Source organism: Diabrotica undecimpunctata, chromosome 3 (assembly GCF_040954645.1).
Source record: "Diabrotica undecimpunctata isolate CICGRU chromosome 3, icDiaUnde3, whole genome shotgun sequence".
Classification (NCBI taxonomy): domain Eukaryota; kingdom Metazoa; phylum Arthropoda; class Insecta; order Coleoptera; family Chrysomelidae; genus Diabrotica; species Diabrotica undecimpunctata.
Genome location: NC_092805.1, coordinates 149,402,874 through 149,429,317, shown reverse-complemented (window position 1 = coordinate 149,429,317; position 26,444 = coordinate 149,402,874). Strand labels below are relative to the sequence as shown.

The window sequence follows — 26,444 nt, the reverse complement described above, 5'->3', positions numbered from 1 at the left end:
CGATAAAGGGTTAAATTGTGACGAGTAGATTTGTATACAGTAGACTCAATAAAACTCGGGTTTAATCAAAACAAAAATATATTTAGAATAAAGAAATAATAAAATAAAGTTATATTCTCGAAAATACTAATCAAACGTCAATCCTACGACATTGCACAGCGACGCACTGTTTAATAAAACCTGCAAGAATTATCCCAGAAGCCATAGAAATTGAAAAAAGGCCAAATTGTCTGAATAAAAGAGATGACGACATACGGTTACTTTTGACATAGAGACCTCTGATAAAGAATATATCGTCCAATCTAATCCCTACGCCAACCTCCTCCCAAACTACGTCACCATTGACGGTATAAATGAACCGTCATCTTTTCTCAACGGCAGTAGTGCATTGATTGGTGATCATTGTAGTAGGGACTCGGTAGACTGAGATCTCGGAAGCCCTGAAGAAGAAATCAGAGATGATGTTGAGAGCTCGGCTCAATGCGAATCAACGCGGTTCAACCCGGAAGACTGTTGGGTTTAATATTAATTTTTGTAATTGTATTAATCTTAGCTCTAGGTTTAATTGTACTAACCACGGAAATCTTTCGGAATTGCCCTAAGGAAAGCCGCCCTAGAGACGATACACACCAAGTACCCAGCACATGAGTGGATCCACATATACTGCGATGGATCCTCGATGCCGGACTCGGGAAGAACAGGAGCAGGATACGTCTCAACGTTCTTCAAAGGCTCTATAGCTGTGGGTATACTACGACCGCGAAATTGCTGCTATACACGAAGCTACAAAAAATCTTGAGAATTTCCAACACCCCCAAAAAGTTGCCTTTTTCATCGACTGCCAAGCCGCAATCCTCGCCCTGTCGACAAATCGATACACCGACTGTGCCAAAACAATATCTTGCCGCGTCCAACTATCGAACTTGATGGGAAAAGGGTGGCTGATTACTCTACAATGGATCCCTAGTCATGTCGGTGTTGAAGGAAATGAAGCGGCGGATGAACTTGCAAAAGAAGGTACTACTCTTCCACAGCCCCCTAGCTTCCAATCGTACACATCAGCAAAGTCCACCATTAGAAGAGGAATCAAAGCGAAGATAAAAGAGCAGCAAATACAAGCCGGTGCTGTAAAATCTTGGGCCCACTTAATAGAGTCACCAATCCCTCGCAACTTGCCGAGACCCATTAGTGTAGCCGTGTTCAGAACAACTACGGGGCATGACTACCTGGCCTCCCATCTACATCGCATCGGCGTCCGCGAAAATGACAACTGTCCACTATGTGATCAGCCCCAGATGGATGCTGCTCACCTTCCAGAGTGTCCAGCCCTGAAAACAGACCCACCCGAGGAGGATGAAGATCGCCTACGAGAAACGGCTCGTCTATACTGGTCAGCGCGCCACCAAATGACTAACATGCCAAGGGTGGGCGTTGGCTAGTAAGTAAGTAAGTAAGTCTTTCGGAACATGGGTCTCTTTTGATTAGTTTTGGTTCGTTTAAACTCATTTTAGTTCTCATATTAGTATTTCTGTACAAAGTTAATCACTTTAATTAGGTGTAAAAAATATAAAATTTTTTTCATAATTTTAAATAGTTTGTGTCTATCGACCCGATCCGAAATTTAAAAAAACAAGTGCAAGCAAATTGTTAAAAAATCTTCTTGGTTGGAATGGAAAATAATGTGTTTAAATATTTTAGCATCGATATCTGTTACTGTGGAAGGAACTGGCAAATTGGTAACGAAAAATGGAAACCAACACTTGGATTTCAATGATTTTACCTTCGATTTACATATTGGAACCGCATTCATTAATTTTGATAAACTGTTAGGCGATAATGAGGAATTAACTAAAAATGCAAACAAGTAAGTCAACTGTAAAAATTTTAAATCGCAGTAAGCCAATACTACTACATATTTACCTTTTTATTAGTTTTGATTCTGATTTTCGAATCAGTTACACGTCAAATGTAGATTGTATGTCTGATCTAGGTGCCACACTTGAGTCCAGTCGAAAAAAATCTGAATGCAAATGCAAAATTTTGTTTATAGAATTCATTATTTAGTTGAAAATTAGTATTATCAGTACATAATATCAATATCTCTATTATAGCTGATACATTTTATCTTGTTCTATTTCAATGTATCATCACTCTCTAATTTTGTTCTGATTAGTTTTAAGGTCTTATCAATATATTTGCAAATAAACTATTTATGTCAAAAATTTGTAGAAAGACATCTAAATCAACCAACTGCAATTGGTGATATTGTAAGAAGATTGCTTAAAAACTGCCGTCAGTTTGGCCAATTTAAGAGACAAATTAATAAAAATTAAGTACTAGCTGATAATGATATAAACGAAATTAATGTTTTCGGTTATTTGCAGCCTCTCCAAATACCTCCCTTATAGATTGTGAGATATTACTTTGCCGACGACAACAATTCATCGCATTTAAAAAAAACACAAATCGACACCATTTTTATATTATTTGATATAAAAATGATTTTCATTAACACTCACAATAATGTGATCTTCCTCGAAGGGTATAATTGTAAACGGTTGTTAATGAAGACCTAACAGGACGAAAACTACATGTTAGTAGAGAACGTTATTTCTAAGATAGTTGGAGGTTTAATATTTTTTGTGTAATAAAAGACTATAAAATTTTAACAATAAAATTTAAATGGTGAAAGATATTGCCACTTTTAGAAGCAATCATACGACCAGCGTTACATACTTTAAGATATGGAGTAGCGGCTTCAGCTTAATATTAGCAAGGTAGAGCATTTCTCCATAACCTTAAGCTTGTTGTCAAACACGACATGTTTGATGATAGATATATTGCCAATCAGGGTCTATTTCGTTGACCAGCTTGGTCTTCTGTCTTGTCTCCTTTTGAGTTTGGCATTTGGTCCTCCTCCAAAGTGCCTTCTCTCTTGAGGTTGGCGATCAATATGGCAAATTTCTCTTTATTCTGGGCTTGATGAATTAATTCATTTCCTTTTGTATGGGTCCAATCTCTGATGTTTCGTACCAAGATTTTTTCTTTCGTCCTATGCCCCTTTTACCTTTAATCTTGCCTTCTAATATTAGCTGAAGCTGCTCAAATTCCCTATGGCGCATTATGTGTCCTAGATATGACGTCTTTCTAATTTTGATAGTATTAACCAGATGTGTTCATTGCTCTCAGTACTTCTTCATTCGTAGTTCTGCTTATTCTTAGCATTCGGCGGTACATCCACATTTCAAATGAATTTAATTTGTTGACGTCATACTGTTTTAATGTCCAGGTCTCACAGCCATATAGTAATAGAGACATAACACTTTAGTGTTCGCAATCTTTTTGAGACTGATAGCTTGGGGTTACACAACATTTTACGCATATTCATGAAACCAGATCTTGCTATTTCAATGCGTCTCCTAATTTCTTTTGAGTGGTCTAGTTGACTATTTAGTTCTCTGCCCAGGTATATGAAGCTTTGGGAATTCTGAAGGGTGATACCATTTATTTGTATGTTAGGTGTAACTTGTTCATGGGGGGTTTTTATGGAATACCAGAATTTTGGTTTTGGAAAAGTTAATGTCCAATCCCAGCCTGTGACTTTCTTCTGATAATATGTTCATCAATATTTTTAGTTGGTCTTCTGTTTCTGCTAATACTACGGTATCATCGGCATATATTATATTGTTAATAATGATTCCATTGGCTCTGGCACCTTCAGGGCGATCTTCAAGAGAAGCTCTAATTATATGTTCGGCATATACATTAAATAATAGGGGGGATAAAATGCACCCATGACGCACTCCTCGTTCTATGTTGATGTACTTGGTGTTTCCGTTCTCTGTTCCAACGCATCATGTGTGGTTCCAGTATGTATTACTTATGATAGTAAATTTTATGTAGAATTCGAAAATCAAATAAAAAATATTAGGTTCTATTTAAAATAACAAAGTTGAGGTCTACTTCCGGTATAACCGGAAAAGCCACAATCAGGACATTATTATGTTTCAACTCAGTCGCTCAGTGGCATCCAAAACCTACACCTTCGAAATTTCAGATTTTTAACATAACTCTATCAGCCATTACTTTTAATCAAAACTTGTCGCGTCACACCCTATTTAATACATCCAATCGGCTTTAGGGCCTAGAATCATTCAATTGACTTATCGGTGTCAAGTAATTCGTTCTCCTTAAGTAGGTTAGGCTGCTTTAATAGTTTCTTTATTAGCTTTGAATTTTGTGTATTTCGATTTTGTTTGGTCATCAGATGAAAATAAGTGAATTTTGGATAAGAGTTGTATAACTGCCAAGGTGCATGAAGTATATTTATTTCTACTCTGAGAATATCTTTCTTCTTCTTCTTCTTCTTCTAGTTGCATGACCGTTATCGATCGTTGGATATCCTGTTGGTTACCATATTCGCTATTGTGACTTTATTGACACCAGCTATAAATAATGATGTAGTCAATTTTCGGTACCATTGTCTTAGATTTTTTAGCATTGATGTTTTTCTTCTCCATGATGACCTCCTCATTTCTAACTCTGTCAACCCAGCTTATTCGTAGTAGTCGTCTATATAATCACATCTCAAAGGCTTCCAAGAGTTTACGCATCGCCATACTTAGGGTCCATGCTTTCCCTTCATACAGTAGCACTGGAAAAATATAGCAGTATGTCATTCGAATCCAAAGGTCAATACTAAGATCGTGGCTGCAAAGTACACTCCTTATTTTTACAAAAGTGGCCTGAACAAGGCCTCTTTCGTACCCAAGTCATTCAGAAATCCGAATGGAGTATTGCTAATTCTCTCCTCTAATATCGTGTATAATCTGCTATGTATTACTCGCAGGAAGATCTTCAAAACGTGCTTAGCACAATGTTTCTTTGGTGTTGTAACAAATGTCGACTTAAGCCAATCACTTGGTAATATCCTAGTGTTATAAATTCTGTTAAAGAGACCACACAGTGCGTTAATTCCATTATCTCCCAAAAACTTTAGTATTTCAGCACTTGCTTCATCGGGACCAAGACCGTTCTTTTCCTTTTTTTGCCGTTTGTATTGCCCATGTAACCTCACATATCTCCTCTTTCATTTCGTATTCCCAGACCATATTTTTCTATGATATCTTTCTCTTCTCCTTCGCCAATCTTCGCATTAAAATCTCCTATGACAATATAGCGAGTTCGTGGTTGAGCAGCATATCTGCTTCATTTAAGGAGCGCCTGTACTCAGTTCCGTTATATTTATCAACCATTTCCGTGATTGTTTCTTGAGCAAGTTTCATAGAATATGTCGTAGAAGGAAATATAGTGACCCATCTGCCCTCAGAAACCTAATAGAATATCTTTGGATTTATTAATATTTTAAAATAAGTAAACAGCTTATTCATTATATTCGTTATTATTATGTTTTTAATTGGTAGCATCAATGTTTTTAGTAAAGACATCGTCAATTTTGTTGTTTCTACTATTATTTATTTTTTGATTAAGCTTAAAAATACATTTTAGCAAGATTATACCTCGATAGGAGGCGTTATTGCTTCAGATATAGTCTGATTGATGCATGTTCCTTGTTAGATTCATTGTCATAATCGTCAGATCCATTTTTAATTATAATTTATTTGATCTCAGTAGGGTCCTGACCTACTTTGAGGTTGTGTAAAATTGTCGTTCTCGGCAAACGTTTGTGTTGATAATGGCTGGTGTACCTATTCATTTTTTTTACATTGATGTTTTTATTAATATCCAAATATGTACTCTCACATATCCTCATTAGTTACTGTATGCTGGGGTACAATAAAAATATTATGATTATTTTTATTCTTCATAATTAATAGTGTATTAAGATCAATCCAATGACATATTTGCATGTTAAATATTGGACACAGGCCAGCTTGAATTCCAGACAGTTGAATTTAAGTAATTTATTATTATTATTTTGTATTATTTTATTTACATAAAATCACTAAAATATTACTATTTTGACAAAGAACCAGATGAAATGCTGAAAGATACATTCAAACTCTAATAATTATTTGCAAGTTCACGTGCAAATCTAATATAACAATAGTTTACTATGAAATATAGTATAAACATAGTCTTTTCTTTGTTTCAGTGTTATCAATGAAAATATTAGAGCTCTTCTAGACGACCTACATCCAGTGTCTGTGAGCACAATTAAAGGAGTGGTCATGGGAATTGCTGGTCAGATTTTCAACAGATTTTCTTTTGCAGAATTATTTCCTTAAGTGAAATTTACGTAATATTTCTTTATAATAGCTTATTAACTATTGACTTATTGTATTTACTTAAATTTTATTGTTTCATTAAAAAATAATTATATAAAATTGAAATTTTAATTTTTTTCCAAAATCGTAATATTTACTACACAACGCTACTTCACTCATTGTGTTGGTTCAACAAAAATTTTCAAGATATAAACTGGAATGTTCTTGAACAGTATTTTTGCTTTATATCCCTTGTAGAACCAGTACCGACAATTATAATGGATTTTACCACAGCCGTCGTATTAAAATATCAGCATCTCGAAAGGCAGATATTAGCGATTGGTTAAAGCACGAAACCAACTGTTTAACAACACTTGGTCTTTCCAACAATTCCCATCCCTATAGAGACAATTCCTAACGATTCCTATCAAAAAAGGCGATCAATCTCCAAGCCCAATAAACTCATACAAGCCAATCTCTCACTTGTACATCATGTAAACTTCTAGAAAAAATGGTTAGTACAAGATTACTTTAATACCTCGAACAAAATAATATTATCGACCAAGTTCAATCAGGCTTCAGACCAAATCGATACACCATGGACAGTCTTTCATTTCTTCACTCCACAATTATTGTGCATGCGCTATCCAACAAAAATGAGGTAATTGCAATCTCCTTTGAAATCGAAAGCGCTTTTGACTCTATAGCGATTTCTGTGATACTAAACAAACTAAGTCAGATCAAACTATCTGGTAATATATATTCTTTTATAAAAAACTTTCTCACAGATCGATCTTTTAAAGTAAATACTAACGGCAAAACATCCTCACGTCATACAACGGTTTGTTCTAAATGATCCTGTACAATATGGAATATAGCTTTAACTTCTCCCCATCCAAGCCTAAAGTTATTTATTTTTATTATTTTAGAAGACAAAACACGAAATCTCCAACCATCTCTCTGAATGGAAATATTCTCCAAGTAGTATAAAATAAAGCTCCTCGGCATTATTTTCGATAAAAAACTTTCCTGGAGACCACACATTCGAGAACTTAAGGGGAGCTGCCTTCAAAAATAAATCTCTTTAAATCAATAGCTGATTATAGTTGGGAAGCCGCTGAGGAAACAATACTAAAAATATACCGAGCTTCTATTTGCTCCAAACTTGACTATGGTAGTGTTTTCTATATGCCCTCAAGTAAATCACCACTATGTTCACTAAATCGAGTCGAAAATACTTCTCTTTGACTTTGTCTAGGAGCATTCAGATTAAATCCGGTGAAACGCATTCACGAAGAATGTTTCGAACTTCCACTTTATCCAAGACGACGACAACTTCTAATGCTGTTTTTCGCTAGAGTTTCAGCAAATCCCACAAACCCCACAAGAAATTTCATACTTAATAGAGAATTAGCAGTTACTAATAATTCTAGCATGGTGCCGTCCACTATACAGATGTTAATTCAGGGTCCCCCAAACTCCTACATGGAAATGCAAGTTTCCAAATCTTAATATCGAATTATTCAAATGTAATAAGAATAAAATATCACCTTCCATAATCAAACAAAGATTCCATAAAAAACTACATCTATGCAACTTTGATAAGATCCTTTATGCAGACGCATCTAAGAGTGAAGAATGTGTTGGCTGTGCTGTTACAACAGCTACAACTACTGTCAACCGATTTCGACTCTCTAGCAATGCCAATGTTTATACTGCTGAAAAATCCACTCAATGACAATAAAACTATAGCAATCTGTATTGACTCTCTATCATCGATGCACTCCATAAAAAACTAACATTCTATCCTTCCCATAAGAAAAGAACGAAATCCAGAGTATACGGAATCATCTTCAAACTAATGCAATTACAGTAACAATTTTGTGGGTCCCATCACATTGGTATTCCAGGTAATGAAAATGCCGATCTAGCAGCAAAACGAGCCTGTTCTCTACACTTAACAACAAAGATTCAAACATCATCAGATCTAAAAAGAACACTTAAAAAATAATGGGCCTTTGGAATGATAATTGAAAAGAAGCAATACCAAGTTAAGCGTTCTCCAACCAAACATTTTCTACCACCAGCTCCCACAAATGAAAAGAAAGGACAAAACTATTATTCGGAGATTAAGAATAGGACACACATGCCTTACGCATGGACACCTATTGAATTCCAGCAATCAGACTTTGTGCCAGTATTGCAACACCACGACTTCCGTAAAATACGCACTTCTTAACCGTCAACACTACCTAACGGTCCGAAGTAAATACAATCTTAGTAACAACTTAAAAGATATTCTTATCTCAAACAGCAACAACTGTAAAAATGTAACAAACTTTTTAAGAAACACAAAGCTATACAATTTCATTTCAAAAACATGTATTCCAAAAAGTGTACTGTAGCTAATATTGGCCCCAATGTAAAAGCAAAGAATATAGACGCTTATATGGCTCATGTGTATATAAATTTATTTGTGAAGCTATAAAGCCTGTTGTAAAAAGTTTGACCATGTACTCAGATACATGCGGTGGTCAACACAAGAAGACTCATGTAGCTGCTATGTGTATGGTAGCCCTGCAAAATTCTTCTAGCCTAGCAGAGATTAACCATAAATTTTTGGTACCAGGCCACACGCACATGGAGTGTGATACATCACACGCCCTTATTGAAATAAAAAAACGCCCTTTTGCTGGAAACATTTATCATCTTCATGATTGGGCCCAACTTATACAAAGCACTGGTAAGAAACGCCCTTTTGTGGTGAACGATATAAATCAAGATAGCTTCTTTGACTTTGCTAAGCTGCTAAAAACCGATCTGCAGCAGCGAATAGATGATGTTGTTGGAAACAATTTTAGCTAAAGAGATGTACAGTAACTGAAGTTTGTCAAAAACGAGCCTGGAATAATTTACTATAACAATTTCTTAGACCTTAATTAACCGTTTCAATGCATTAGTTTTAAAAGAAGAGGTAAAGAAACCATTAACAAAATGAACCCTAATTTACGTTGCCCAGAACAAAATCCTATACCTAAGAAGAAAAAAAATGACCTCCTCGACCTGCTTGCATATATTTCACAAGTATTTCACTAATTTTATAAAAACTTAACAACCTCAAATAAGGCACCTGATGATATTCCTGATGAAAAAAAATGAAGAGATAGTGCAACCAATTGACAAAAGAAAGAAAGTAAATGTGAAACCCACAAAAAAAATGACAGCTGTCCAAGAAAATAAAGCAAAGAAACAAACTGGCAGGAAGAAGGAAAAAAATTTAAATACGAAATAAAACTTTAAAAAGATTGTGATTCGTTTTTCATATCAGTTTTTCTGTATATTTGTTATTAAATAGAACTTGTGTTAAGTCCATGTAAGAAAAAGTTTATTATTTTTTTATGATACTTCTATGGTTTGTTTATATTATTTATTGAATATGTTATTGAGAGAAATAAATATTTAGTTGATCAAAAATATTTAAAATAATTTTGAGGGATACATTCTTATAAAAACTCCAAAAGTACAACTCGAATAGATTATTGCAAACTTGAAACGCATTTATCTCAAAACAGTGTTTTAGGACTTAACTTTCTTTACGCACAGAGCACAGAATTATTGTAAACATTAAAAATAATGCGTTAGAATTTATTACTTTATAAATTCAACTTCTACAAAAACCAAAAAATGTACAGGCCAAACCTTCAAAATATTCACGTCCAATAAATTCTTGGTGTATCATAAGTACTTAAAAATCAATTAGTATCAAACTAGTTCCGCCTTCTTCACACTAACGAAATAAAATAATAGTAGAGTACTCCTGGTGGGATTATACTATTAGTACCGCCTTTATTATTGATATCGATTATTATTACCAAGTTAGCAGTATAGATCTGACATTAATTTATGATTTTAACCAACTAGTAATCGCACTAATGATCCAGAAAGGTGACTTATCTACTAAAAATCATAACTTAACCACATAAAGCCGTATTATATAATGATGTTAATATGAGATCTAGCAAAATATCAATATTTTCTTCTTCCTAAGTTTGAACAGCTCGCTTAGGTATTTGATAGTGGGAAAAATTATTGATTACTAACGCCTTGTTCAAGATGCCAAATAAATTATAATATGGTCGACTACAGATTTAAAAATGATAAGCAGCTCTAAGGCTTAATTTGCAAGTAAAGACAAAAATTAGTAAAACAGCTGAGAAGGATTTAGTCAGAGTCGAACATATTTTAAATATATATATATATATATATATATATATATATATATATATATATATATACATATAATAATATGTTACATTTTACTGTTGTACTGATATATGGAATAGTTAACATGTGCAGTAATTTTTACTGATTTGCTATTAATATAGCCGGTTACATTGGTTTGTCTGATGACTACCTCAAGAACCAGGTTGAATGGCATTGTTGATGCGCGTCTCCCTATCTCACTCCCAGATTGATATCAAATAAAGGAGTCAGTTCTCCATTACTCTGTGGCTCTATTTAGTCTGAATCCATTTTGATAATTCCGATTATATTTTCGTATTCTAACAATCTATTATAGGTAACACTAGAAAGAATTTGTATACTACATTTCTTATATATTGCCTGTATAAGGTCAACATATTAATATTATTAGATAATGAATTCTCTTCCAAAGTTCGGGTCCTCCCTATTTTGATAATTCTGCCAAAATGCCGTCCATTTCTGTGGCTTTATTGCTTTTTTAGTTTCTTGATTATCTAAACCTCTTACTGATAACTCGGATTTTCAATGTGCTGCACATTTGTTCATTTTCATTGTGTGCTTTTAGATTTTTTCGACGTGTTCCATCCTTATGATCAAGTAAAATATGTTGTTATGTTCGATATTTTGTTATTAAATACATATTAAAAGCGGTGTCTACGTCTTCAATACCTTGTAATATTTTTTCCCTAATTATAACTATGATCATCGATTATTGGCAATTATTATTAAATATAATTATTGAGGTCAAAATTAAGCTATTTATTGCATCAAGAGTTAAGTGTTTCATACCAGTTTGCATCAGTATCTCATTAAAAATGCATTTGCTTTTGTACTTATTTTTATTTGGATCGATTAATGTGGCCCTAAGCAGAAAGTTACGTAAGTTTGAACGATATTTGATACAGTTATGTGTACAATCATTATTTTCACATCATCCTTATTGTCATCTTTATGCAGTTCCCCTTGATAAAGCCACTCTTAATACTTTTTTAAAGTTTGCATCTAGTTTTTGTAATCTTTTGGTTTTTATTTAATTGTCCTACACTTCCGTTTTAGTTCCATAATTATTTGACTACTTTTTAATTTATTTTCTTAAATCCTCATTTAAGCTCGTTATATACAGTGGCCGACTAAGGCTAAACCGGGCCATGGGCAACATTGTAATTCCGAGCCTATATTTCAGTTATGACACATACTTTGCTTTTGGTAGTTTAGTTTCAAAGCATATAGTGTGTAGTTCTATTTATTATATCGGATTCCAAGAAAAAAAGATAAAATAATATACATGAACAAAAATTAAATAAGCATCATTTATTGAAACAAACAAGAATACTTTTACTACAAGAAAACAAATATACCTAGATCGATTGATTATATTGCCTCTTTTTTCACATTTAAAGCTATTTAATAACTCTTTTTTTTTACGTATTAAATTCTTAAATTGTAATAGTTCATTTTTCAGTTCTGCTAGGATCTTCTCTGATCTTTTTTAATGTAGGTAATTTAAAAATCGCATACAAAATAGTAAATAAAAAAAAATATTTAAAATATTTTTGCCACTGAATCTTGTTTCCCGTTTTGGAAATTCATCATTAATAATTTTCGTTTTTTTGCCGTTTTTTATCATCAGTATATGCAATATATTTAACTTTTTGTACTTCTTTTCCTACATTGTTAAAATCATCTCTAACAGTTTCCATGAAGTCAATTAATATATCATACATTACAACTGCTGTATTTAGGAATTCGTCTTGTTAAAAGTCTTGTATGAAGTATTTATTCTCTCTTAAATCTTTTCCGATAACAGTACATACTTAAATGTATCAAATTTTTATCTAAACCGGCAGCTTTGGATCGTGTTAATGGTTTTTCATCTTTGTTTGAAGAACCATGATAAAAAAGTAAGTAAGTTCGTGTAACCTTCTGGCTAAGGTCTAGTGTTAGGGTTTTCAGGTCGCGCAAGAGCCCCTAACATGACTTAACGACTACTTTCGTAGCCGGGACCGACGGCTTTACGTGCCCTCCGAAGCACGGTGGCAACTCAGTTAAATTAGAAATTGAAAATTTTGTCGGTGCCAGGATTCGAACCCGGGCCCTCCAGCTTGTTAAGCCAGTAACACAGCCACTGAGCTACGGCTGCCACTAGAACCATGATAATCGGACATGAGTATAATCGGAAGACTGCATGATAGGTGTATCATACAAGCCTTTACCTATTCTTAAGAAGGAGGCAATAGTTAATTTTCTTTCTTGACACTTCGTTGATCAAATAGATGATTCCAATTTTTTTATATAATACCGTTGCATGGCATCGTTTAAGTATTCTGGCCATAATGCAATATCGTCACAAAACTCTTAGTTCATCATTAGTTTGATATGGTTTTATATTTTTATTTTCTGCTTTTATTTTATCTTCACAATCGGAATTGCTTGGTTTTTCCTGCTGGTTTTTCTGAAGAATAGTTTTGGATACAAATGATGTTTCTGGAGTTTAAGCAGATGATGTTTGTAAAAATTATGAAGATTGTTATAATTGTTCTCCATCTCCAGTTAAAAATTTGCCCAACGATCTTTTGATTTGTTTTGACACTTTATCTTGACTGTTTTTTTATTTTATTTTTTCACATCATTTAAATGTTTATAGGAATTCATTTTAAACACTACGTACTAAAAAGATAGAAGAAAGTGATCTTCAATTAAATTTATTTTTACTCAATATCGCAATCTCAAACAAAATCACAATTTGTGATATTTTATATTATATATTATTTTAATTAAATAATGTAATAATGTAATACTTTTATAAAGACTTACATTTTTATTTACGCAATTCCAGAAAGTACATACTCCCTGTGAACTATGTAGGTATTTACCAACAATCTGTTTACAATAAAGTCTAGGTACTTAAATTTAATTTCACAATTTTCAATCGAAACTAAACATAATTTTTATGCAAAATCACGTTCAGAAGACACTGGTTTTAAATAGCTACGTTTGGCTTTTAAAATACGGGCACAGTAAAGGCCGAGGCTCAATCGTATTTACACACATCGACACTCGCCCACGTGGATGCATAAGCACGGGAACACTTGTCGAGTTTATCAAACAACGATTCGGCATAATTTGGATACGTTTCAGCAACAATTATTTTTTCTGTTAAAATAAGAATAAAGATTATTCATAAAAGTTTTTTTTTTGCTTATCGGCTTTGGCTCGGAACCTTTAGCCACGTAATTACATACGAATATTAGTATTCATTCATACAGTATTGTACAAAGAGGACACTTTTCACGCTCAGGGATTCATCAGAGCGGCTTTATTTTAAGACATAAACCACGGTTAGGTAGGTGGGCAACATATATGGTAAATATACAAAGGAAATGTCAATGCATACGATCAATTTTACACTCAGACCTTTAATTTAATTTTTACAAGAAATATCATATTGATTTTAAAATTTTCTATATTGTCTTTTTTCAGTTTTTAAATGATTCAGAACTGTTACTTAATGTAGAATTTCTTCTCACAACTCTCGGTATAGAGATACTGCACACTGAAGGTAAATTAACATTTTTGGAAGGTAGCGGAGGAAAACTACTAGAATCATTAGCTACTAACGAGAATCTATTATTAGTTAATATGTTTGAATAATAATTTGGATCACTTTGAACTTTTTCAGCTTCCTGAAACAAGATATTTTACATAGAACATACACACAGTGCCAATATTGCCTGTTTTTACAAATTCTGAAAAAAGTCTAAATAAGACAGTTGTACTTACTTTTTTTCTCAATCAAGTCTAACCACCCTTTTTTCTTTATATCAGAAATTGCAGGTTTTTTGGAATAAGCGTTTTGTAATGTAATGTTTTCAAAATTTATCATTTTTCTTTCACTACTTATTTCGGTTTCCATATAATTTTCGTCATAGCTGTATTTGTAGAATAAAATGTTTGGTTTGTTTTTTTCTACCCTAATGACATTTTTTTCATTAAATCTAACATTTCGTGGATTTACATACAAGTCAGAAGAAAGTTTTTTTATATCAAGCATATCTTTGAAACAAAGTTCATTAACCCTATGGGATTTTGACTTTTTTTTTCCCACTTCTTATGATAGCAGCATATTGTTCGGAAACATAAATTGGATTCGCTTTTTTATATTTGGTAATTTCAGACTCAATTCGGGCGTGAACACTATCACCCTCGTTTTGAGTATCGCCTTTAATGAAGAATTTATGTGTTATGGAATTAACATCTAATATATTCACTGCGTAGATGTAGATTTTTATTTTGCCCAGAACAATTATTCGAGTAAAAAATTATGTCTGAGTTTTCTGCAGCATTTTCTTGCTTGAAATTTAGTAAATATTTGAACACACAAGTTCCAATTTCATTGCATTCCCTAAATCTCTGGCCTTCATGCCATAAGTAACAAGTTCCTTCAGTTTCTTTTATATCAAGAATTGTTAAATTAAACACATTGACTTTCGAAACGTAGTAAAAGGAATTGGCGTAAAACCTTAACATTACGCATTTTATTTTGCTTATCTTTCTCTTCCTCTAATCTGCTAAGTTCTTTTTTTTATGTGCAGATTATATTTATCTTCTATTTTGTTCTTTTCTTCGTCTGTTGCGTTTTGGTATTCAAGGCTCAGCTCGCATTGATCTTTTTTCGGTAAATGAAACGAAATATTGTGTTCTTTATTAAATATCTTACTGTATAGTTGATAGTTTCCATATTCTTCATTTTTTACCTGGCTTAAATTTACATAATCTTTATAAAGGTCCATTAAACTTTTCCCCTTTCTATATATTCCTTCGATGTCTAAGATCGGCAGTAGGGACTGTCTATTCTAGGTATGGAACTAATTGAGTTTTTAATTGCTTCGTTTACCCTCTTATGATTTTTGTGCTTCCCTCTTTTGTCTATTTCAATAACTTTGCCTGTTTCATAATTTTTTTTGTTTTTTTAATACTGTCTGAATTGTTCTATTATTTATGGCTAAAGTTGCCATAAAAATTGTTTGCAAACCCGGAGTTTTGTTTCTGATATAATAAAATAGAAGGCATTGTTGTGATTTCTGGGATGATCAACATTACTATATTTATATTTTGGATGAAGCGATGTCATATTAGATGAAATGTATTTCCTCGGCTTATTAATATCCCCGAGACTATAATATTTATTAAAAATCTGTAAGTGTTTTTTTTCTGAAATATTAGCATATTATTTGAGGCGGCATTTTTCATTACACGGCAACTGAATAGATTTTTTTGCGCGTTCTCGTTCTATTTTGGTTTTTGTCCCATCGTCATTCTTTTTTATTTTTATTGAAACTTAAGCTTGTCCTTTACTCTTTAATATTTTTGCTTGATTTTTTTTTTCACAATAATATATTTCTCTTCTTCCTTTTACCTATTTGTACTGTTTCACTCTGATTCGTTATTTTTCTTTTTTTCTTTGGTTCAGTGTTCTCATCCACTTGGTTCAATGTATTTGAATTATTTGGCGAAATAGTATAATTAGAGTCCTTTACACTGTCATCTAATTCATACGGATCACGTTCAGAACACGATAAGGACCATGATGATGAACTGCATGATGATGAACTGCTTGCTGAGGACGGAAATAAGTTTTCTAAAATATAAATTAAAAATAAAAATTTTAATGTTAAAAATGATTTTTTTTGTTACCTTGCAAAGAAGCAGAATTTTGAAAGGGGCTATGCCAATCCTGGTGGTGGATTTGTCTATCTTCAGATTGAGAGATTTCTTTTTCTAAAAATTCAGACATAATTTAGACATTATGGTAATTAATTACTGGCATATTTTACCTTGCAAGTCACCCGATATGCTCTGATTTCCTTGTGATACAAATTCTGTGTGCGTTTCATCTTGAATATCGTTTAAAATGCACATGCTGCGATTTTGATACTTTTCAGCCATTTTAATTTACAAACAAAATATTCATAGAGGAAGGTAGAAAGATCGTACATAATAGAAGGAGGTAGATACATAATATAGTAACAGTGTTGTGACGAAAATGAAAATGTAAAAAATAGGCTTTCTAGACTATAATAAAATAAAACTACATACTTTAAAAGAATAACACACACAATATTAGAAAACAAAATAAATCTAAACCATAAGACTGTGCAAAACTGTTTTATTCCAAAATGTACTTTTATTCCTCAACGAAAATAATGCAATTTTAAGGCAAAGTATATTAAGAAAAACATTACATTTTGAAATGAAACAAAATTTAATCGACGTTTCTAGTCGAAATGTTTCTTTTTTTTTCATAACCTAACAAAATTATTTCATGTTTTCTTTATGCAAGTAAGTTATATTTTGAAATGTAACACTCTTGTAGATAAATAATAAACTAAATTCTACTTACAGGAAAAAAACCTGGGTTATAAATACAATTATACCAGTTTTCCTGGGAAAAATATTTAACAATTAGCACTATTACAAAATGTAACAGTCTTGCTCAGCACAGACGTTGTTTTTATTTCAGAGCTGGTGGTAAACTGAATTGCAGCGATATTCTCGAGAAGTGAAATGCTATTTTTAAAAAGTGCGTATGTAACATCTCGACATCTTTTGAGAAGTAGTTTAATCAAACTTATAACATTCTTCTAGATTAAATATAATGCCTTTTTAAGTCGTTTGTGATAGTAATCTCAAAAAGGACAAATTTTGAGTTGTAACAGTCTTCTTCCGCACGTACAGTATTTCTAGTTAGTAGAAGGTTATATGGTCACGAATTGTATATCTCACAAATAAATTTCATGTAGCGCTGCGATATTGTTGTGTGAATGGTTGTGTGAATTATACTTGCTTCACGCTATAAGACCATCAAGGCAAAATCTATTTTTTAGAATATGTTTTTTATTGTTCACTACATATTACTTTCATTAAAAAAATCAGGGGGCTTATGGAATCATTTTTGATAAGTGTGGCAGTTAACGTGTTAATAATTGTTTTTACTAATTAATAAACTTTTGCTTCAAATTTTTGAAGAAATTATTGAATCAATTCGCAGGTCAGTAGCATTAATTTACACTTTTTTGGTTCTAGCGGACTTCTTACAACCATGTCAGAAATCATTGATAGAAGTTGGACCTTGTATATTGAAAAATGTAGAACTTGTTCGACCTCGACTTTCAAATGGTATTCCAGAATTGCTTATTCCACCAACGAATCCATTTACCTTTCCAGAAGCAACCTTAAAAGCAAGCGGGTTTGAGTAAGGCAACTTATTTTGGTTCTAAATTTTCTTATGACATTTTACGTTCTAATTATTATGTAAAGATGATATCTCATTTGGGCGGAATTGAAAATACCTATTATACAAATTTTGTTTATGTAAGAACCAGTTCTTATATTAAGTGTTCAAAATATGCTTGATCTACTTACTGACAGTAATTCATCATATTGCAAAACTCTTGTCGTAGGGAGATTGCTCTACATTCTAAAACAATTCGTTGTTTCAAAATGTTAATACTGTCGGGTGCTGTAGCGTAAATCTTAGATTTCATGTATCCCCACAGATCAAAAATTTAATGGTGTGAGGTTCGGTGACCTAGCTGGCCATTTTATCGAACCTTGTCGTCAAATCCATTTACCACGATATTACTTACCTAGCTAACGTCTTACTGTACCATAATAGTGTACAGGGGCACCATACATACATACTCAATTGCGTATTGTATGATCTCCAGATACATTCACCGGTTAAGTTAGCATTGAGAAATACAGGCCCAACTATGTGGTTTTTCAAAAAGCCTGCCCAAACATTAACTGTTTCTGACTAAAGATAAATGTCTAAAGAAACCATTGACAAAAAAATTTTGGCGAATCACATAGCCTCCAACAATATAACCCAAACATTTATAGACCACCTAGTTTGATTATAGTTAATTGCTTAATGCATAGTAATGAAAATTATGCCGATTAACTATAGGCAGAATTCTTTTTAAGCAATATACTGTGGTCAAGCTTTTGGTTTATTTTGTTTTATTACGAACGCACCAATGCAGTACATCCTGGCATTTCACCTGAAGTTGCATCGCTATTAGCGCAAAAAGAACCCTATGATTTCTTTAAATTATTTCTATAAAACAGATATCATTGACTATACTGTAACTGAAACAAACAGATATGCTGAGCAGATCAAACAAAACGAAAATATTTCGCAGTATTCAAGAGTCAAAAGATGGAAACCTCTAATAAATTCAGAATTTGAAATCTTCCTGGGTATAATTATGTGGATGGGTTAAATAAAAAACCTGAACTATCTGATTATTGGTCCAAGAATATCCTGTACGTTAATGATATCAAAAAGCGTATGTCACGAAATCGTTTCGAACTAATATTATGTATGTGGCATTTTTGACGTGACAACGTCTTAAATTAGGTTGTGGCTCGGAGTCATTCATGAAAAAGTGTAACGCCCGCTCACTTCTGTTACAGTGAGTCACCGAACGAGAGAGAGGCCCACCGGACCGGCGAATGCCTTGCGTCTCTCTCCCACTCAAACATGATCGGTCCGCTGCGCGCGCAGCAGTAGAGAATTAGGCGCGTTGAATCGGTGCGTGCTTCCGTGCTTGTGTCTCTGTCTTTCTCGAGCGTTCTTGGCGTTCAAGACACATTACAGCAGAAACACTTCCTTTCATTTCATATTTCTCCTATCATCGTCCTATCCTCAACAAAATCACTCAAATAGAAATTAGTTAAGTTTAAGTTTACATGTACAATGTTTTAGTAAACAAAATTTATTTCTATAGTTAAAATTTGTGCAATTCTTATTTTCATTCAATTCCTTGTTCCTATTGTGCAATTTAATAATATTCATATCAATAAATATTCTACCGAGAAAAAGACGTTGTCACGTAAAATCTTCACCCGTAAAACCGACTTTACAGGCAACCGATTTTTTTAAGAGGTGATCGACTTTTCAAAATTCAACCCTTAATTGATCGTTTACTGGCCAAATTTCAAACTGGGAGAATTCCGAACAAAAAAGTATGCATTGATGAGACTCTAGTACCGTTTCGTGAACGGCTGGCTTTCAAACAATATATCAAAAATAAAAAACATAAATTTGGGATAAAACTCTACAAATTATGCACAGAAAATGGGTATACTTTCAATATGAAAGTTTACTGCGGAAGAGACGTTTTGGAGCCAGGGATTTCAGCATCATCTTCAGTTGTTATGTCGCTGATGGACGGTCTCCTAGATTGTGGTAAAATACTGTACACAGATAATTTTTATACTAGTATTCACTTGGCTCACCAACTTTTAGATAGATCAACACATCTCATAGGCACACTCAGATCGAACAGAAAATTAAACCCCCAAGAGGTTGTGAAAGCAAAGTTGAAAAGAAATGAAATTATTGCACGAGAAAGTAACACAGGAGCTGTTGCAATAAAATGGAAAGATAAAAGAGATGTATTAATGCTTAGTACAGTACACACAGACAGCAAAGTAGAGGTTATGAGTAAAAACAAAAAAATGGCAGAAAAACCACAAGTAGTGATCTATTATGATATCTGTAAAGCGTTTATTGACCTTTCAGATCAAATGAAGTCATATTTAAATTCACTACGAAGAGGAGTAAAATGGTACCGTAAGTATAGTAAACGTAAACTAGCAGTCGAAATTCTCACTGGATCAGTTATTATGTCTTCAGAGAAGAAATAACAAAAAAACTATTAGAGGAACAAGTGCTGGAAGAACAAGTCGTACAACAAGAAATTTTACAAACTTGTCGACTGAAAAAAATGAAATCAGCAAGAAGAAGGTGTACAGTTTGTTATGAGAATCTGAAAACAGAACATGGAAGAGACTATGCTATGAAAAAATGTAAGCATACAAATGTGACATTTGTGAGACATTTTTCTGTGTGGAGTGTTTTTTTGTAAAATATAAAACTGTAAAAATTTGATTTATAAAGAACTAAATAGTTTGTCACTTTCACAAATATCTACTTAATTTGAAGTTTTTTGGTAATACATAATTTACAGTAAAATGTGCATCTTATTTTCTACGGCTATTACAATAATATTTTTTACGCAAACCATTGGGCTAACTTCAGTAATCTGACCAGCGGGCCATGTACAAATGCTTTGTATATGAATAACGTGTAAACTGTAAATGATATTTGTGTCACCGAGCATAGAACCAAACCTGTCGTTGGAATTATATTTAACTCACAGAACGTCTGGTCAAAACGGAGCGTGAGTTAAATACAACTCACATGGCGGTTAATGTGTTGATAATAATTAAAGGTGAATCCAAAGCCTATTTATTTTTATATTTTATTAAAGGTCTTATAATTTATGAAATGTATTTATTTTACAATAATTTTTAGGGTTAAGTTTACCGACATAAAAATATTCAATTTGGATACAATTGACGTAAAGGAATTTCAATTCAATACAGAGACCCTAAAAATAAAAATTTCTGTAGTATTTCCGGTGCTTATAGGACAAGGTACATACAAACTAAAAGGAAGAGTATTAGTGCTAGATGTCGATAGTTCTGGTGACTTTTATGGAAATTTCTGTGAGTATATTTACGATATTGATAGTTTTAAATTAAACGTTAATATTAAAAAAAGTGTCCGTGGCGCAATCAAAATACACTTATTTTAAAGTAAAATTGTGGCTTATTCTCAATAAAAACAGTAAATTGCAATTGCAATAATTGCAATAGTTTCAGAACCATACAAATTTTTACATTCTAAAAATTTAAATTGTTGGACTAAAATCATATTGTCAATATCCTTGAGGTACGTTATAGAAAGAAATTTATTGCGACCATGAAAACTTTACCACTGCAGTAATTTTTAGGAAACATTCGTTGGACTTTCCGAGATTGAATTTTTATCAGCCCGAGTGTCCGATGAAGCAACGATGCTGAAATTAGTCATAACACTATTGATACCGATGCGAGCACGGGAAGTTTAACGAATTTGTCCTCCTAGGCCATATATTTGGAAATTTAATTCAACAAAGCGATAACAGCTTTTGCTAAAAGATTTAATCTTTTACGCATTTCGTAGAGTCCAGAGGACAGAAAACGAAATTAATAAATCGTTTTCGTTCATGGCCACCAAAGTAGGTGGCACTGCTGTAAGCTAACCACTGCAGTGGTAAGGTTTTAAGAGACATTAATTGGACTTTACAAGTTAAAATTTGTATCAGCCTGAGTGTCTGATGAAGCAGCGATGCTGAAATGAGTCATGACACTTTATTGATACCGATTCGAAGTTTAATGAATTTGTGAACAAAGCGATAGCGGCTTGTGCTAAAAGATTTAATTTATATATATATATATATATATATATAAATATATATTATATATATATATATATATATATATATATATATATATATATATATATATATATATATATATATATATATAATGTACCATTACCGCATGTCTTTTGCTGTGCTAAGTTGAGTTAATTTGTAAACTGTATTCAGTTCAATTAATTGTCTATACAACATAATATTTAATGTCCATTATCATAAGCTTCTTTAAACATTTTATATCTTTGACTGCTACATATCTTTTTAAGGTAACTCACTTATAATAACTTTTCCATGGATGTTTGGTTTTTCATATTGTTCTTTTTAGATGTACTGATGATGCTTCTTGATTAAGAAGCGAAACGTCTTCAATAAATAGATGAAGCAGCCACCTTCTTTGTCTTTTATTTCTCCACTTTGACCGAAAAACCCACCACTCTTCGAGTGTTCCTTAGCTTATACACAATATATATATATATATATATATATATATATATATATATATAAATATATATATAAATATATATATATATATATATATATATATATATATATATACCTATATATATATATAAATATATATACATATATATATATATATATATATATATATATATATATATATATATATATACATATATATATATATATAATTTGTTTCATTGGTTTTATTTGAATTCATTTTAGTCGTGATACTTGTATTGCTGTACATATTTTTAATTCCTTTTATTGCTTTGTACCTATCGACCCGGTCAGTTTTTCAAAATCTAAAAATGCAAAATGGGTTTATTGGTTAAATTCTCTTCGTTTATCGATAATTTCTTTTAATATTTTAGCATCGACATCTGCTACTGTGGAGGGAACAGGCAAGTTGGTAACAAAAAAAGGAAAACAGTACTTGGATATCAATGATTCTTCCTTTGATGTACATATTGGAACCGGATTCTTTAATTTTGCTAAACTTTTTGGTGATAATGAAGAATTAACTATAAATGCAAACAAGTAAGTCAACTTAAACTTTTATCGGGAATATTATCGGAATAATATCGAGATAATTATATCTTTTTATGAACTCGAATTTTGATTTTCGAATCAGTTCCACTTCAAATATATTATGGATTGAGCTAGGTCCAGTCGAAATAACATGATAGTGTTTTGAAATCTAAAATGGTCAAAAGAAAACGTTATGAATCATTTCAGATAAATCGCAAGTAGGAAATCAAAGCATATGTCATCTCCAAAGAGTTACAATAATAATGTGATCACAGAGGAGAAATATATGGAGAAAAAACGTGGAATAAAAACAGAGTAAAATGACACAGATTCAGACATTCCTTGTCAAAACATCTCGTGTCAAAACGTTTTATGAGTTTTAACTGAGACCACAACTTCGCACGATCCGTTTGGGTAGAGAAGAGGATATTACAGGGCTTGGTGAATCTACCTTATGCCTCTCACGTTCTTTCTTTCCAATATAAGAGAGTCAGGTCCTTATACCCTTTTCTTGCCTTTTCTCAAATTATCCCCACCACATCCTTGACCACACGCCAACTAACTTGACAAACATGTCGTTCTATATATGTTATAACCTCTCAATTGAAGATGTCGATGTACGAACTTATCCTTGGTGAGCAGATGCTTAGAATCTCACACTGAGCTATCAGCCAGCTCTATGGATTCTGTGAGATGCAAATGTTAGACTAAATTTAATAAGAAAAATTACCCATCATTTCTTTAGCCACTTGTATAGCCACTTACAATATAAGAACTATGAGGACCCAATAACACCTTAATGAATTAGAACGAGAGCTCTCAAATATCAAATGGGATATACATGGCCTGTGTGAAACTCGCCTACCAGGAGAAGTATATACCACTTTAAAATCTGGAAAAATTCCTTAGAAAACTCTGAGCTCTCTGAGCCCTCTGAATCACGAGAATCTTATTAACTACTTTTTTGTGATGTTTCGGCTCCATAAGATTTTCCTTTTTAGTGGACGTGGGAGCTCACATGTCTGGTTATCTCTGCTCAACCGAATTTCATGTCCTAGGTACATGAAACAAAACAAAAGATAAACAAAATAGCTTTCTATAAAGTAACAAAGTTCTGTGCAATATTAAACAGAGTCATCACTTTGGACAGCAGATATAAGTTACAGATAATACAGAGATATGCAGAGACACGAAAGTCAACGAACGAGGAAGCTGAATCATTTTCCGAAGACTTGACAACAGTAAGAAAATAAGAAAAAGCATACTTCGTAGCAGTTACAGGAGTTTTTATTGCAAAAATCAGAATGAAAGAAGAGGTAGACAATAGATCAGTTGCTTTGGCTGTATAACCGGAACGAAAGGGGCGTGAGGTTGTACAATTACATTGGACTGCAAAAATTTTTTTTCTTCTTTATATTTTCATGCATAATAACGGTATTTTTGGTGCTCCAAACGCGAAGTTTACTTTTCAGAAAACAGACAATCGATCAACAGCATTGCTGCTCGCCATTTCCTATTGTAGCCTCTTCCAATGAGCAATATATCCTGGTGAAATCCTTCACCAAGTTATTTTCTAGTTTTCTTTCTTTTCATTGCTTTCATTGGAATTTGTATAAATCGACCAACATACAACATACAATCGATAAACAGCATTGCTGCTCGCCATTTCGTATTGTAGCCTCTTCCAATAAGCAATATATCCTGGTGAAATCTTTCACCATGCTCATCTAATACGGCACCCAGAGTTTCAGAAAAAAAATTTAAGGTAGAGTCTAAAAAATTAATCTTAAGTGACAGGTTTCATCCTAGATCTGCATAAATACAAATAAGTTCTTGAATGATTTCTCGGTAGTTGTAAGCTTTTGTATTGAACTTATGTATTAATCTTATTGGTAAAGAACCAATAAGTTGTTAAATGGAATTAGCATTGAACAAGTAATGGAAATAAAGTACCTAGAGATTACACCGTCCAGCTATAAAGACGTTGAAAAAGAAGTAAGAGATCAAGTACAAAGAGCAAATAGCTTAGCAGGATTCCTTAAAAGACTATATGGTGCAACCGACACATTGACTGTGAGATGAAATCAATAATCTATAGGTTCACTAATGACGTACGATCAGAAACATACCGACACAGCCAAGGCACAGAGAGTACTGGAAACAGCAGAAAAGAAAAATTTTAGAATACACAGTGAGAGACTGAAACGATGTGACGAGATTAAAACAAAATATAATGTACATGGTATAAACGAGTGGACACTAAATAGAAAAAACAATGAAATAATCACATCATTAGAATGCCAGACACAAGAGTCATTAAAATAGCAAGGAACAGGGGGCATTAATTGTAGAAGTATCGGCCAGCTGCGAAAGAGATGGAGTGATAATCTTTAGAGGCAACAACCCGACTATGAACAAACAAAATTTTTGATAGAAGCAGAAAAAGAAGAATATATAATTTAACTTATAGAAAATCACTAAAACATTATTATTTTGGCGAGTAAACTTTGATAGTTATTTGACAGTTTACATACAAGTTCGCTCCGTGCGTGACCATGGTAGGGGTACTTTGAAACGATGCCAGCGTGCGTAGCGGCGAAATATGACAAAATTGGACCTACGTTTTTACGCATAAATTTTATCAAAAATGTGTGCAAATACATACTGCGTATTTAATTGTACTAATAATAGCAAAAATAGTAAGTGTCGTTTTTATAGGTTCCCAAAGATTACATATAAATTAGAGAAAAGAAAAAGATGGATCCGTGCTATTAATATCAAAAAGTAAATATCACATACCTTTATTTTTATGCAATTGAAATAGGAAAAATTTAAATAATTTACCTTAGATGATATTTTATAAGGCTTCAAGCTAACTGCAGAGTGCCTGATGACTTTAGCTTTTATATCATAAATTTTACTATTACTGTTTTTAAATATATGCTCTTTCACGTGAAAAACTTAATTTTCCAGTATTAGATTTTTCCCTTTCTTTTCAGTTTATGGTTGAAAAGATATATTATGATGAATTTCGAGAAACCCAGTTTTTAATACTACATTTATTTTGTACATAAACTGAAAAAATATAATTAAAAAGTTAATTATTAATAATTGTCAATTTCTCATGTATTTATCAATGTCAAACATATGTCATGTTTAACCTGAAAATTGGTAGGTCCAAAATTGTCAGATGAAGGCGGTAGGTTTCGCGTCAGTCACGCACGGAGCGAATACAACAATAAATTTATTCTGAAATATTATTAGTTTAAATATAATCTTTTTTTTTGTTTCAGGATTATCAATGAAAATATTAAAGATATTCTTGACGAACTATATCCAGTGTCTGTGGCCACTATAAAAGGAATACTCATGGGAGTTGCTGGTCGAATTTTCAACAGATTTTCTTTTGCAGAATTATTTCCTTAACTAAAATTTACATATTATTGCTTTATAACCACCAAATATAATAAAATCCTGTTTTTAAAACCTCATGTTTCAATAACCAACCTTTAAATATTTCATTAAAAAACAGTTTAAAAACATTAAAAAACAGTCAAGGCCATTTAAGCTAAAAGTCAACAACACATAAAAGCGTGGCTAAAACATTTCGTTGAATGCTTACATGTTGCTA

General features: G+C 32.6%; 1 protein-coding gene across 1 annotated transcript in view; it reads left to right on the top strand.

The window, feature by feature from the left end:
- The window catches only part of LOC140436084 (uncharacterized), a 59,587-nt gene extending 33,303 nt beyond the window's left edge, over nt 1-26,284 (top strand). Inside the window, exons 4-11 of the mRNA XM_072524792.1 lie at nt 1,699-1,864; nt 6,116-6,246; nt 8,710-8,970; nt 11,265-11,369; nt 17,574-17,742; nt 20,875-21,068; nt 22,657-22,822; nt 26,107-26,284. Coding sequence (XP_072380893.1) covers nt 1,699-1,864; nt 6,116-6,246; nt 8,710-8,970; nt 11,265-11,369; nt 17,574-17,742; nt 20,875-21,068; nt 22,657-22,822; nt 26,107-26,239 — 1,325 coding nt within the window. The 3' untranslated portion in view covers nt 26,240-26,284. The remainder of the gene's footprint in view (nt 1-1,698; nt 1,865-6,115; nt 6,247-8,709; nt 8,971-11,264; nt 11,370-17,573; nt 17,743-20,874; nt 21,069-22,656; nt 22,823-26,106) is intronic.
- Nucleotides 26,285-26,444: the final 160 nt, after the last annotated feature.